The sequence below is a fragment of the Molossus molossus genome, unplaced genomic scaffold (genome assembly GCF_014108415.1).
Source record: "Molossus molossus isolate mMolMol1 unplaced genomic scaffold, mMolMol1.p scaffold_m16_p_4, whole genome shotgun sequence".
NCBI classification, from domain to species: domain Eukaryota; kingdom Metazoa; phylum Chordata; class Mammalia; order Chiroptera; family Molossidae; genus Molossus; species Molossus molossus.
In genome coordinates this window covers 48425232-48437872 of record NW_023425377.1, presented here as the reverse complement: position 1 = coordinate 48437872, position 12641 = coordinate 48425232, and the positions used below count along the sequence as shown (strand labels likewise).

The following is a 12641-nucleotide window of genomic DNA, read 5'->3' as shown; positions in this document are numbered from 1 at the left end:
ATGGTCCCAGGCCCAGACGCTCCTTTTACACACACACACACACACACACACACACACTCGGGTTGTGTGTGCACTTATATGTGTGCACACACCCAAGATCTTGCCCCACCTGCAGTGGGAAGAGACAGCCAGGCCTCCAGCCCCACCAGAATTCTCACAGCTCTGCATCCCTGGAGGGCCCCTGCAGTCTTCTAGTCATTGCTTGAGATCTGATGAGAAGCTGTCTAAGACAGGAGGCCTGGAACAGGCCGATTCTAGGGAAAGCCCTGCCTCCTCTTCCCTGGGACTTGGTGTTGCCCTTTGTAAAATGAGGATGATAAGGACAGACAGGAGCAACATCCAGTATCACCTTTAACACCTTCTTTTCTCTTGTTCCAGGGCCCAAAGGGACCCCCAGGGCCCAAGGTGAGTGTTCCTCAATCCCTGTCCCCACCCCCCTTGAAGCCCAGGCGGCAGGGTTAGGGGACCGAGTTTTATGACCTTGGGTGAGTTACTACATCTCTCTGGGCCTCAGTTTACTCACCTGTTATATGGGGGCATGATAAACCTTTTCTGCCTTACCTTCACGGCAAGTGTGAGGATCAAATAATGCACATTAGCTGTTAAAGCCCTTTCAGATGTCAGCTCTCTTTTTTCCCTCCTTGAGCAATGCCTACTGGGTAGGAAGGCAGATTCTTGTCCTTCCTGAAGGAGCTGGAGCCCCCAGACTGAGCAGGAGGAAAGGGCGGAAAAGCAGCTCCATGTAGTGAGCACCTGCTGCGAGCCAGGGGCTTTTCCTGCATCCTCTCTAATCCCGCAGTGACTCTCCGAGGCCCTCTGAGGCTGCAGGTGTCATATTTCCCGTTTCAAGAGCAGTAACTTGCCTAAGGTCAAGTGACTAGGTTGGGAATGGAGTCCAAGACTGTCAGCCCCTCACCCAGGTTCTCCTCTCTGAGGGGCTGGGGTCTCTGGGTTGCACTGGGCATGGATCATGGGGCCCCTTCTCCAGAGGAGCAGGCAGTCTCTGACCTTTTCCTGCACCCTCACTGTCTAACCCTCAGGGTGAGCCCAGCATTCCTGGAAAGAAGGTGAGGGGGGCCTGTGGGGGGACTTCTGGGCAGGGGAGTAGTAAGTGCCTGGAGAGAAGGGCAGAGGCTGGGCATGGGGCAGAAATGGGACCACCCACAAGGAAGGTGTGCTGCTCCTCAGCAGACCTGAGTCCTCACTGTGGGTATGTCTCTGAAAACAGGATGTCATTCATTCATTCACTCATACTTTCCCTTCCTCAAATACATCCAATTTTTTCGCACTTCAGGGTCCAGGACAGTGGTTCTCAAAGTGGTCCCAACACCAGCATATCAGCATCACTGGGGGCTTATTAAACAAGCATGTTCGTGGTCCACTCCAGATCAAAGCAGACGCTGGGGGTGGGCCATGCTCTGTCCAAGCAGCCTTGGGTGATGCTGATGTGAGCTCAAGTCTGGGAACCACTGACCCAGAGTGACCTTCTCCTACTTCTTTCCATGGCTGGGCCCCCTCCTCCTGAAGATCTCAGCAAAGCTTTCTCTCCTCTGGGAGACTGTCCCTGGCCACCTACTGAAGCACGCCCTCCCCTAGGCCCTCCCCATCCCACCATTCTCTCATATTCTCTGCCTGGCACTTCTGTTTCTTGGCATGATGCTATGTATTTCTCTGGATATTTCTTTCCTCTGACCCATTGAGCAGGGACTCCATCTGCCTGGCCCACAGAAGGTACTCACAAGATAATTGTTGACTGAAGGGCACATTCACTCTCCTTCACCTGCTCATCCATTCCTTCTGCACACACCTGCTAAGGCTCATTCTGGGCTGGCCCTGGGCTAGTGGGGGCAGGGGACAGAAATGGATCTGCCCTAGACGGGTGAGGAGGGGAGGGAGAAGCTGCCCATTCCAGTGTGACCAGCGTTGGGGCCAGGAATGGACAGCTGTGCTGGGGAGTACAGAGGGGATTGGCCAATGGACCACCTGAGGGCCCAAACAGTGTGTCCAGGTCTGAGGTCTGCAGCCTCCACCATTCTCTCCCAGGGAAATGATGGCATGCCAAGCCAGCCAGGGTTCCCTGGACCTCCAGGGCCCAAGGTAGGTACCTATGCCTCTCCACAAGCTCCTCCTGCCTCTCATCTTCCATGGTTCCATCCACCTGGTAAAGCCCCTTTCATTTGGAGGAGGCATAGGCTGATGCCCAGGACAGGCCAAAGAGGCAACAGGAAGGCCCTGGTTTTCACTCGTCAGTGGGCCTGGCACCTCGCACAGATTCTCTATCTCCCCTCACACTCTAAAGTCTTCTGGTTCCCATCTTAGGTGATCCCACTCTCTGCCCTGTCCCCAGGCAAGGAACTGATGTCATCCTGGCTCCTCCAACCCCTCATGACAGCCACCAAATCCTCACCAGCCTGCTCTAAAATGTCTCTTGAGCCCCTGAGCTGCCCCAACTATGCACCAAGACTCAGCACAAAATGTGGCTGTGGTCCTGAGTCTGCTAGACTGGGAAAGCCCTGAGGTCCATCCTCTGCAGGTGGGCTCAGCCTTGTTCTCCTGGAATACTATAGAAGCCAGCAAAGCCAGGCAGCCCCTAACCTGCCCCTGTGCTTACTCTCACGGGGAATGTCTCTGTTGCAGGGCGAGCCAGGGAGCATGGGGCCTCAAGGAGAGAACGGTGTGGATGGTGCCCCAGGCCCCAAGGTAACTTTGCAGCACATTGCTTTGGCTTCTACAGGTTCTGTTCAGAGCAGCACCCTGTCACAGGGAGATGTGGTTCACCTCCACTTTGCCTCTTTAAGTTGGGAGTTCCTGGAGGGCCTGGATACTGGGTCTTGGGTCTCGGGTCTCATGGGACTGGCAATCAGAGGCTGACCTGGGGGTGGGTGAATTACAAGGCTAAGGTACCATGGCTCTTGGACCTCAGTGGCTTATCTCTACTCAACATGGAGTCAGAGGAGGGTTCTGCAGTCACATACTTGAGGCCCTGTGCACTTTGGGGAAGAGGGAACTAGATAGGGTGGGGGAATCTTTGGCTTAGCTGTGCACACCTGGCAGCAACCGTGTGGTCTCCACAGGGGGAGCCTGGCCTGCGAGGAGTCAATGGAGCTGCAGGACTGAGGGTAAGCAATCTCTTCTCCAGCCACCGGAAGAGGATTCGGGGGTCTGTTCCTTTATAAGCCCCTGTCTCCAGAGACCCCAGAGGAGCAATGAGGCTCCAGAAACTGGGAGTCTTTTTTTATAATAATTCATTAATGATTTTTTCATTTTTAATCTCATAATACATGCTTTTGGTAAAATGTTCAAATACAGATGTGTGAAAATAAGTCCATCCTCTCCCTTCTTGCTTCTCTCTCCTCAGGTGAGTGTTTGCCCTTCAAAACTTTTCTTGACATATTCAAACATAGACCCTTGATTGTCACATATGGTGTTAACGATACCCCTGTTCGGGGGTCCTGGCCTTTCTCCCTGCCCCACATGAGGTTCATTCCTGTCACCAGGAAGGAGCACAGTGACTTCAGCTGGTTCCAAAGTCCCCGACCTTCTGTGACCAATCCCTATCAGCACACCTGTAGGCTGATATCCTGGATCCTATTCTCTGTCCTGTGGCCTCAAGCAGCCATATCCCATTGTGCTCACGGAGGCTGGTTTCCTCCTCCAAAAAACAGGTCTGAGCCCACAGCCTGGGCTTGCATGAGGCCAAGGACTAGATTAAGCACTAAGTGTGGGAATTCAGTATAAACTATATAGTTTCATGCAGGTCATGACCATGGAGGCAGCCAGCAAGGAGGCTCTGGCCTGGGTCTCTCCACTCAAGGCCAGGGGCTGGTCACAGGCCTGAACCAAAGCGCTCATGGCCAGTCACTCCTCTCCAAGCAGAGAGGTGCCCAGGTGGGGAACTGAGCTGCAGAGGGTAGGAATGGGACCAGCAACCACACACTTACCTGTGTGAACATGTGCAGACATGCATACTTGTGGCTGTATGCTTGGTGGGTGCATACTCCTACCAGGAACGAGTGGGCATGTCAGTGCATGGTGTGCGCAGCCTCTACCAGAGGTTGGGAAACCAAGGCACAGGCCTACACAGTGTCTTGGATGGTTTGTGTGTCTTGTTTGTGTTTGTTTGTTTGCTAACATTTAAAAACCTAAAGAATGTCACATCATGCCCTGGCCGGTTTTGCTCAGTGGTTAGAGCATCGGCCTGTGGTCCAGAGACCCGGGTTCCATTCCCGCTAAGGGCACGTACCTCGGTTGCAGTTTGTCCCTGGCCCTGGTTGGGTGGCAGCCACTTGATGTGTACCTTTCACGTCGATGTTTCTCTCTCTCTCTCTCTCCCTCCCACTCTATCTGAACAAAAAATGGAAAAATGTCCTCAGGTGAGGATAAAAAAAAAAGAATGTCACATCAAAATTAGGCTTTCTGCCCTGGCTGGTTTGGCTCAACGGTTAGAGCCGCGGCCCATGGACCGAAGAGTCACAGGTTCAATTCCTGGCCCCAGCTTCACGTGGGAGGCAACCAATCGATGTGTTTCTCTCACATCAATGTCTCTCTCTCTCTTTAAAACAATGAATAAATTTTAAAAAATAAAAATCAATGGAAAAATATCTTCGGATGAGGATTAAAAAATATTTACAAAATTAGGCTTTCCACTTTCCCTCGAGGGGCCTCGGAGGGCCTCAATTCCCACATGAAAGCCTATTGCTGCCAGCCCCACATCAGGCAGAGTGTGTTCCTCAGCTGGCCCCAGGCCCCCTTTCCTTCCATGCACCCCTGCCTAGCTCCTACAGTGTTTTGTCAGTGAGCTTGGGTGTCAGTGTCAAGTGAATGCCAAGGGACCAGACCTGAGGACCAGCCATGCCGGGTTCCCCAGGTTAGAGCTGAGCCACTACCCCAGACTGCATGTAGCTCCGGTTACTGGGGTCTTTGGGTGAGATACAGAGACAGCTACCACTTCATGTGCCAACGTAGCTCCTCCCTGACACCTTCCTCTTCTTCCTGCCTCAGGGTCCCCAAGGCCTCAAGGGTGAGCAAGGAGACACAGTGGTGATTGACTACGATGGCAGGATCTTGGATGCCCTTAAGGTAGGGTTCCTGTTGAACCAGATGCACCTTGCTGTTCATTTCCTAAGGGAATAACTACTCACTTTGTGTATTAATCCCATACTCTGCACACAAGGGCCCAGAGGTAGTTTTAGCACAAAAACCCCAACTTCACCAGGTGCTGTGTTGAGACCAAACAAGATAGTTAGAGAGCTGCTATGAATGTGGCTCATGTGGCCCCAAGCTTCCCAGAGGTCAAAGCAAAAGGGGGAGGGGTACAGCATTTCCTGGTGTCCAGTCCCAGCAGGGCCTCCTGGGGCCTTCTTGGAGAATTCAGGCTAGAAGGCTAGGACTTCTAATGACCGCTGGGGGAGGATGAGTGGCAAGGGCTGCCCCAGAGCCTTGGGAGATATGTAACCTGTGAGACCTGCCCAGAAAACTTGGGACACATAACCAGTGGAAGAGAGGTTGGATGCCAGGGAGCTGGAGTGAGAGACAGTCATTAGAGACCAGACAGGACAGCACCTGACCCCACCTGAGCTTCAATTCCAGTTATTTCCCACAGACCTCAAAGAAGTACAAGGTGATGGTAACCGTAGCCCACCTCAAGCCTGCATGGTGTGGCATGGTGTGGTGTGACATGGCCCGAGGGTGTGTACTTGCATGGAGTGTCCTGGGCTGGCTAAGAGCCGCATGGGAGAAGTTATATGAGTACAGGAAGGCAGGAAGTAAATTTGGGGTGCCAGACTGGGATGATGACTCCATTGGGTGAGCAGCAGGCACCTATAGCTGATTCTTGAACCTCATATTGGGGAATGGTGTGGAGGATGAACAAAAAGTGGGTGTGGGGACAGCTGGAGGCAGACAGGCCACAGGGAAGGTAGGGGTTAAGTGTGGGCCTAGAGGAGAGTGGGTAGAATAAAGGAAGATTGTAAGACTGGGGACACCTCAATAGAGCTGATAACAAAGAAGGAACAGGTTGGTAAGAGGAGGTAGAGGGGCAAGGACTGGAACTTTCGGGGCTGAGGGACTGGATTGAGTGTGGCCTTTGGCAGGGGACATGAGTTTGTGGAGCAGTGATGAGCCATGGTGAGCAGGCAGCCTTCTGGAAGCCTAGGTCAACATAGCAGCTTGGGAGTTGCATCAGACCTAGAGACTAAAGATGCCATTCCCTCCCTGAGTGACCCAGGGACTCCCTGGGGCAAGAAGACAACAGGCAACAGAGCCAATAGCCAGAGAGGTCACAGAGAAGTAGAGAAGGCAGTGTTGAGCCATTGTTGGGGACGCAGTTCTGGGCTGGCATTGAATGCCAGCTTCAAGAGGCAATAGGGAGCCACCACGGGATCTTGAGCAAGGCAGTGCTGCAAAGAAATCTAGATTTGGGGAAATAAGCTCTGAGGGCAGAAGATTCTAGGCTCTCCGTGGTAGTAGATACTGTGATATCTTACCTGACGCTTGGTGCCTCCTCCCAGGACTCTTCAAGACACGGGGCCTGAACTGGTTGGGTGGGAATTAGGCCCTTGACCCTGCTGCAGGCCAGCTAAACAGGGATGTGACCCTCTGGAGTGGAAGGGATGAACCAGCAGTGAGCAGAGGCCCTGCCTAAACACTTACCGGCTTGACTTTTGCACACAGGGTCCTCCTGGCCCACCAGGGCCCCCAGGGCCACCAGGAATCCCCGGAGCCAAGGTCAGTGCACATGCAGCTGTGTGGTCCCTCAAGCCTGTTGTCTCCAGAGCCCACCTCCCCTCTCCCCTCTACTGTGCCCCCTCTGCTGGTCTCCCCGTGTCCCAACCTGGCCTCTGGAGGCTCAAAGAAAGGAATTACTTCCTAATCAAGCAGGGTGCCTTCTTCCCAGCCCTAGTTACACTAAGCCCTGGGAAATTTGATTCACATGTTGAAACCCATAAATTGGCCCCTCATGACATCACAAAGTCCCATAGATAACATGGCCTTTCCTATGTCCTGTATGCATCATTACACCCTGCCCATCCAGCTCAGAAGAAAGAGCCCAAGACTGTAAAATCAGACAGGCCTGGCACCACCATCGTCCCTGGGCTGTGTGGCCTGGAACAAGTCATTTAACCCTCCAAGCCTCAACTTCCAAACTGTAATCTACCAGCCAACAGATTATAGTCCTGAGCTATATCTACCTATAGGAGCTGAGGACATGGAGGAGTGGAGGTGACCAGCTCCTGGCACCATGCTGGGTACCCAGTGGGCACCTTCCTAGAGGTATAACTGCAGGGACTCAACCTGCAGATCCCCCTCGGGGGCCATGGGACACCATAACCCCTCTTGCTGTCTGTTCCCTTCCAGGGTGAGCTTGGATTGCCTGGTGCTCCAGGAACCAATGGAGAGAAGGTCTCTGGGCCTTTTATTTTCTTGGTGATACTGGTACCAAGTGTCGTGCTGTGTGTGTGTGTGTGTGTGTGTGTGTGTGTGTACAGAGTTAGAGAACAAAATGTGCCACCTGTGTGCAAATCCTGGTTCTGCCCTTAGGCCTTGGGCAAGCTGCTCACTTTCTGGCAGCCCCTGCTCTTCATCCACAGGTGAAGGTGGTAACAGGGCTGTTGTGAGGGTTAAATAACTCTGTGTATGGAAAACTTAGAGCAGTTCCTGGAGCCATGTAGCAAAGAGTATTTGAATATTAGCTAATAGCATTATTGTCATTATTAGTATTATTGTAAGTATCCACATGTGCAATCCTACATAGACATCATAGTGTCCATGAGTGTCACTTGACATTTGTGGGTGTGGCTTTAGCACTTTGTCCCTAGTGTGTGGCACAGTGTGGATGTTACACAATTGGTTGAGTGAAGGAATGCAGTGGCCGGAAGGTGACTGTGTGGATGGTTGGTTGATTGTAGGGGGCTCCCATCACTGACTCCTGAGAGGTGAGCACAGGGTTGACCTGGAACCCCACAGTGCCCCCTCATGGCTGCCCAGTCCCACTGGCTCCACTTCCTCCACCTCCACCCCACCCTGCACCCCTGTGTGCAGTAAGGCAGGTGTCGGGGTGCTCCCTGTCTCTGTCTAGGCCCTTCAATGCATTTGCCACTTGACCTGGAGGCAGGATCCCATAATGTGGAAGTGAGGGTCTGGACTGGCCTGAACAAAGCTCTGGGGACCTGTCAGAGTAGGGGGAGGGAGTGCCTGCTGCCCCACTGACCCCTTGTTCGTGTGGCTTTCAGGGCCCCAAAGGACCAAAAGGAGACCCAGGAGAGACTGGGCCAACTGGACCCAAAGGGGAAACAGGCAAAATGGGCCTGTCTGGCCTCCCAGTAAGTGGTTAGGCCCACCTACCCTATTTGCCGGGTGTCAGGTCCCAAAGTGCATGTGTGTCTGCTGGCAACTGGGGCCCTACAGTCTCAGTCCAGTCCCGGGCCATACGGCCTTTGAAAGGAAGCTTGAACTCCCAGCCCACACTGCTCAGACTCTGAGCCCCCATTTCCTCACCTGTAGAAGGACCTACTACCTATCTCCCAAGGCCTCTGTAAAGGTGAAATAAGGAGGCCCTAGCCGGTGGAAGTGAGTTGGCAGTGGTTATACTACAGCTCTGGCTGCCTGGGTTTGCATCCTGTTTCATTTCTTACTGACTGGAACCCTGCACAAACAACCTAACCCCCCTGGGCCTCAGTTTCCCCACCTCTAAAATTGGTGTGATAATTTCCCATTCCCATGAAGGAATATACAGACAGACCTGAGAATGGGGGCTGATACCCTATAAATACTTGCTGTCACCATTATTGTCATTTTGATCATCGGTCTTCTGCTGCCAGAAGCCTTATGGGGGAGGGGAGGGGAGGTACTGATCACTGTGGGTGGTGATCTGGTGATGGACAGAAAGAACTCAAGGCCATCCTATCCTACAGGGTGCCCACGGCCCCAAGGGGGAGAAGGGAGAGCCAGCATCTGACAACCTACCAGAGAGCCTGGTAAGGACTGCTGAGGACCAGGGTCTCCCCCCAGTGCCCAGCCCAGGCCAGCTGGAGCCCCAAGTTTTGGGAGAACAGGGCCACCTGGCCTAACCAGACCCAGGGTAGGGGAGGGGGAACCTCAGGTTGTGTCCTCTACTTAAGACCCATTTGAGAACCCAAATGCCAGCGCTGGGTCCCCACCAGGCAGTAAGGGCAAGAAGCAATGGCTCAGGGCCTGGTGCCAGGGAGTGCTCCTTCAATGTCCCACAAGTTCAAGTGTGGGTGGGTGAAGGATGACGAGGTAGTTTGTAACTAATCCACTTCCAACCTTTTCCTAGGCCCAGATCATAGTGGAGCCAGGGCCCCCCGGCCCCCCTGGTCCCCCAGGTCCCATGGTAAGAATGCTTGGCTTGAAGCAGCTAGGGGGAGGAGACATATCAGGCAAGGAGGGCAGAGCCAGGATCTGGGCTTGGAGGGCCCCGGAGGTCAAATCCACAGAGGCCAGTGAGTGGCCTGCAAGCCCTCATGACCACTACAAGAGGGCCTTGGCCCTGATCTGCTCTCTCCTCCTCCAGGGCCTTCAGGGAATCCAGGGTCCCAAGGTGAGTTCTAGAGCATGTGTGAAAACACCCCTACTTGCTTCAGATTCACAGCCTGGACAGTTCCAGAAAGTCTTGCTAATAGGCCAAGTGAGGGCCCCATGTTTGGCCTTAGACCTGCCCTGCATCTTCCCAGGGCCTGAACATTCTGAGTCCCCTAGGGCTTGTGCTCCTTCATGCCCACAGTTGGGGCTCTGTTATTTCCCCTTCTTCTTCTGTCCAGGCCCCAGTCCACTGTTTTTCCCTCCTCACTGTGCATCTCCCCCTTCTCTGCACCTTCCCCTTCCCCCACATGCACATCTGTCTCTCAAATGCCCAAGCCTTGACATGAAATCTTGGATTTGGCGTGTACTACTCCATAAGGTTGTGTCCTCTGTTCTTTAAACTAAAACCATGCGTGTGGCCTAACCATGTGCCCTGCCACAGGGGCCACACAGATGGGGAGGCCACCTGGCCTCACTGCTTGCCCTACCCTGAGGGAGCACACATCTCTGCTTCCCCAGCTCAGAAGCCAACTTGGGGGCTCAGAGTCATGGACTCCCAGAGCTCAGTGGGCCAAGCATGCGGCCTACCAGATGTGCTGCTTCTAGTTCTGCTTTGTCCCAAGGCCTCCCCAGATTATGTTTAGAAGAGGCAGATGTTGTCAGGGATGGAGTCCAAGGGTGGGGCTCAGAAACTCAGTTGGTAGTCAATCCTGTGCTTGCTTGCTGTGCAGCTGGGCCCATCCCTGCCCCATCTGTGCCTCTCTTTCTTCATCTGTATAACTACAACCACCTACATGAGTACTGAGATAGCCCATGTGCAGGAAAAGGTAAAATGCTCACACCCAAAGCTCATTTTGATTATTTACACATAAAGGAAGCCAGGGCCAGACCTGTCAGAACCTGGAGTCTGTCCCTCTGCCCTGCACACCTGGGCCTCCACAGGCCCCAAGAATCCCTGTCCTTCCATCTGTCTGACCCTTTCTGCCTGACTGGTGCCCCCCTTCACTTCCAGGGCTTGGATGGAGCAAAGGGAGAGAAGGGAGAGTCAGGGGAGAGAGGCCCCAGCGGCCTGCCTGTGAGTGTCATGAGCCTTGTTTGTCCTTAGAGGTGCTAATTCCTGTAACCATCATGCCTCTTAATTCATTCCTTTTTCATCCAGGGGCCAGCTGGCCCACTAGGCCTTATTGGGCTGCCAGGAACCAAAGGAGAAAAGGTAACCACCTTTCTTTACCCCACCCCCAAATATGATTGCACATCTGTGGTGTCACTCAGCCCTGGGGTTTCAACCTCTGCACTTCAGGGCCATAGTTCAAGCCATGCTTGTGGATAACTTACAGGGCTGAAATACCCACCAATTATGCTCCCAGCACCCCATCCCAGCCTCCTCACACCTTCTCTGTCTCTCCTCAGGGCAGACCCGGGGAACCAGGACTAGATGTAAGTATCTCACTATTCTCTGTGATCAGGTCCCTCCTGTGTATAACGTCTGCCCTCATGCTACACATACAGTAACCTGATCTGATTGGTTTGGGTGTAAGTAACCCCCTTCCCAGGGCTGGGACTACAGCTGCCCGTTTCCCCTACGTTCCCAGTGCCAAGTCCCATGCACTGCCCAGAATAGGTGCTGGATGGATGGATGGATGGATGGATGGATGGATGGATGGATGGACAGATGGATGGATGGATGGATGGATGGATGGATGGATGGATGGATGGATGGACAGACGGACAGACGGATGAATGGTAGGTGAATAGATGATAGATGGATGATGCATTGGAGCAGGGAAGTGTGAAAAGCAGTAAGGAGCCTATCACAATATCCTGGTGAGAGATTATGAGGCTTCAGCTAAGGAAATATTGTGGGAAGGAGAGGAGTGAAAGTATTAGTCCAATGTTGACTAGATCAAGCGTCTGTTGGTAGCAAGAGACAGAAACTGGTTTAAACTGACTCATACTGAAAAATCCAGAGGTACAGCACATGGATCCAGGGCTCAAGTGTGTTAACACAACACAACCTCTCGCCCCCTCTTGTGTCTGTAATTACTCTGTGGACATCATTCCAAGTTCCACATGATAATGAGATGGAGCCAAGAGCTCCAGACCTGCATTTCTCCAGGCCCAAATTCTGGAGAAAGACTATCTGTCTCACTCTCTACTCTTTTAGAAAAAGTAACATCATGCCCTGGCCGGTTTGGCTCAGCAGTTGGAGCATTGGCCTGCGGACCAGAGAGTCCCAGGTTCAGTTCCTGATAGGGGCACATACCAAAAAAAAAATTAAAAAATAAAAAAAGGAGAAAAAAAAAGTGTCATCAACTCTCATTGGCCCCATTTGGGTCAATGCTGAAATTCCACTTGGCCAGAGAAATGCAGTACTCCAACTGGCCAAGCCTGATCACATGCTCCATCCTGGAGCTGAGGGTGAAGTCAGTGAGGTATGAGAAAGAAAGGGGGTCCCCAGGAAAATCAAGTAGCCCTTGGAAGGGAAATGGTGACCAGATACAGGGCTGCAAGGCTTACGGTGTCTACCCTAGACTTTAAGGAGAAAATGTAACTCTGAAGAGCAACTGCAGACAAGGAAGAGGAAGAACTCTAACCTGAGTTTCTGACTGGAAGGGCCATGTTCCATCCATGAGAAGGGTCAGGAGAAAAAAACATCTGGACCCAGGGAGGTAGTCAGGGCACAGCTAAAGACTCCATGGCCAGAGCTGCCTTCTGGGAGGCCCAGAGCTCAGAGTGTCATCTCAAAGCCACACCCACTTGTTCTACCTGGCAAACTGCTGGCACCCACTTCTCCAGGCCCAGATGAAATGGGGAGTCTGCTCAGAAGCCTTCTCTGATCTCCCACCTGGACAGAAAAGCCTCTCTCCCTGGGACCCCATGGCATTTGTTTCACTCCTGTCATGGAGCATTGATCACCTTCTGTACCCACTGCCTGCCATGTGAGAGAAGTATCACATTTGTACCCATGGGGTTTTAATTTATGAAGGTGATTGAGTGATGACACAAAGAGATCAATGCCTTTCAAAGAATTTATTACTTACATTTCTCAAGAGAAGGGCATGAAGGGCCTCATGGGGAACCACCAGGTTTGGTCTGGAGGC

At 52.8% G+C, this 12641-nt stretch overlaps 1 protein-coding gene across 1 annotated transcript in view; it reads left to right on the top strand.

Annotated features, from left to right (window-relative positions):
* COL23A1 (collagen type XXIII alpha 1 chain) overlaps nt 1-12641 on the top strand; it is a 453398-nt gene that overhangs the window by 436376 nt on the left and 4381 nt on the right. Inside the window, exons 11-25 of the mRNA XM_036241559.1 lie at nt 379-405; nt 1041-1067; nt 2044-2097; nt 2638-2700; nt 3075-3119; nt 5002-5079; nt 6673-6726; nt 7357-7401; nt 8232-8321; nt 8913-8975; nt 9296-9352; nt 9533-9559; nt 10553-10615; nt 10700-10753; nt 10951-10977. Of these exons, the coding sequence (XP_036097452.1) occupies nt 379-405; nt 1041-1067; nt 2044-2097; nt 2638-2700; nt 3075-3119; nt 5002-5079; nt 6673-6726; nt 7357-7401; nt 8232-8321; nt 8913-8975; nt 9296-9352; nt 9533-9559; nt 10553-10615; nt 10700-10753; nt 10951-10977 (774 nt within the window). The remainder of the gene's footprint in view (nt 1-378; nt 406-1040; nt 1068-2043; nt 2098-2637; nt 2701-3074; nt 3120-5001; nt 5080-6672; nt 6727-7356; nt 7402-8231; nt 8322-8912; nt 8976-9295; nt 9353-9532; nt 9560-10552; nt 10616-10699; nt 10754-10950; nt 10978-12641) is intronic.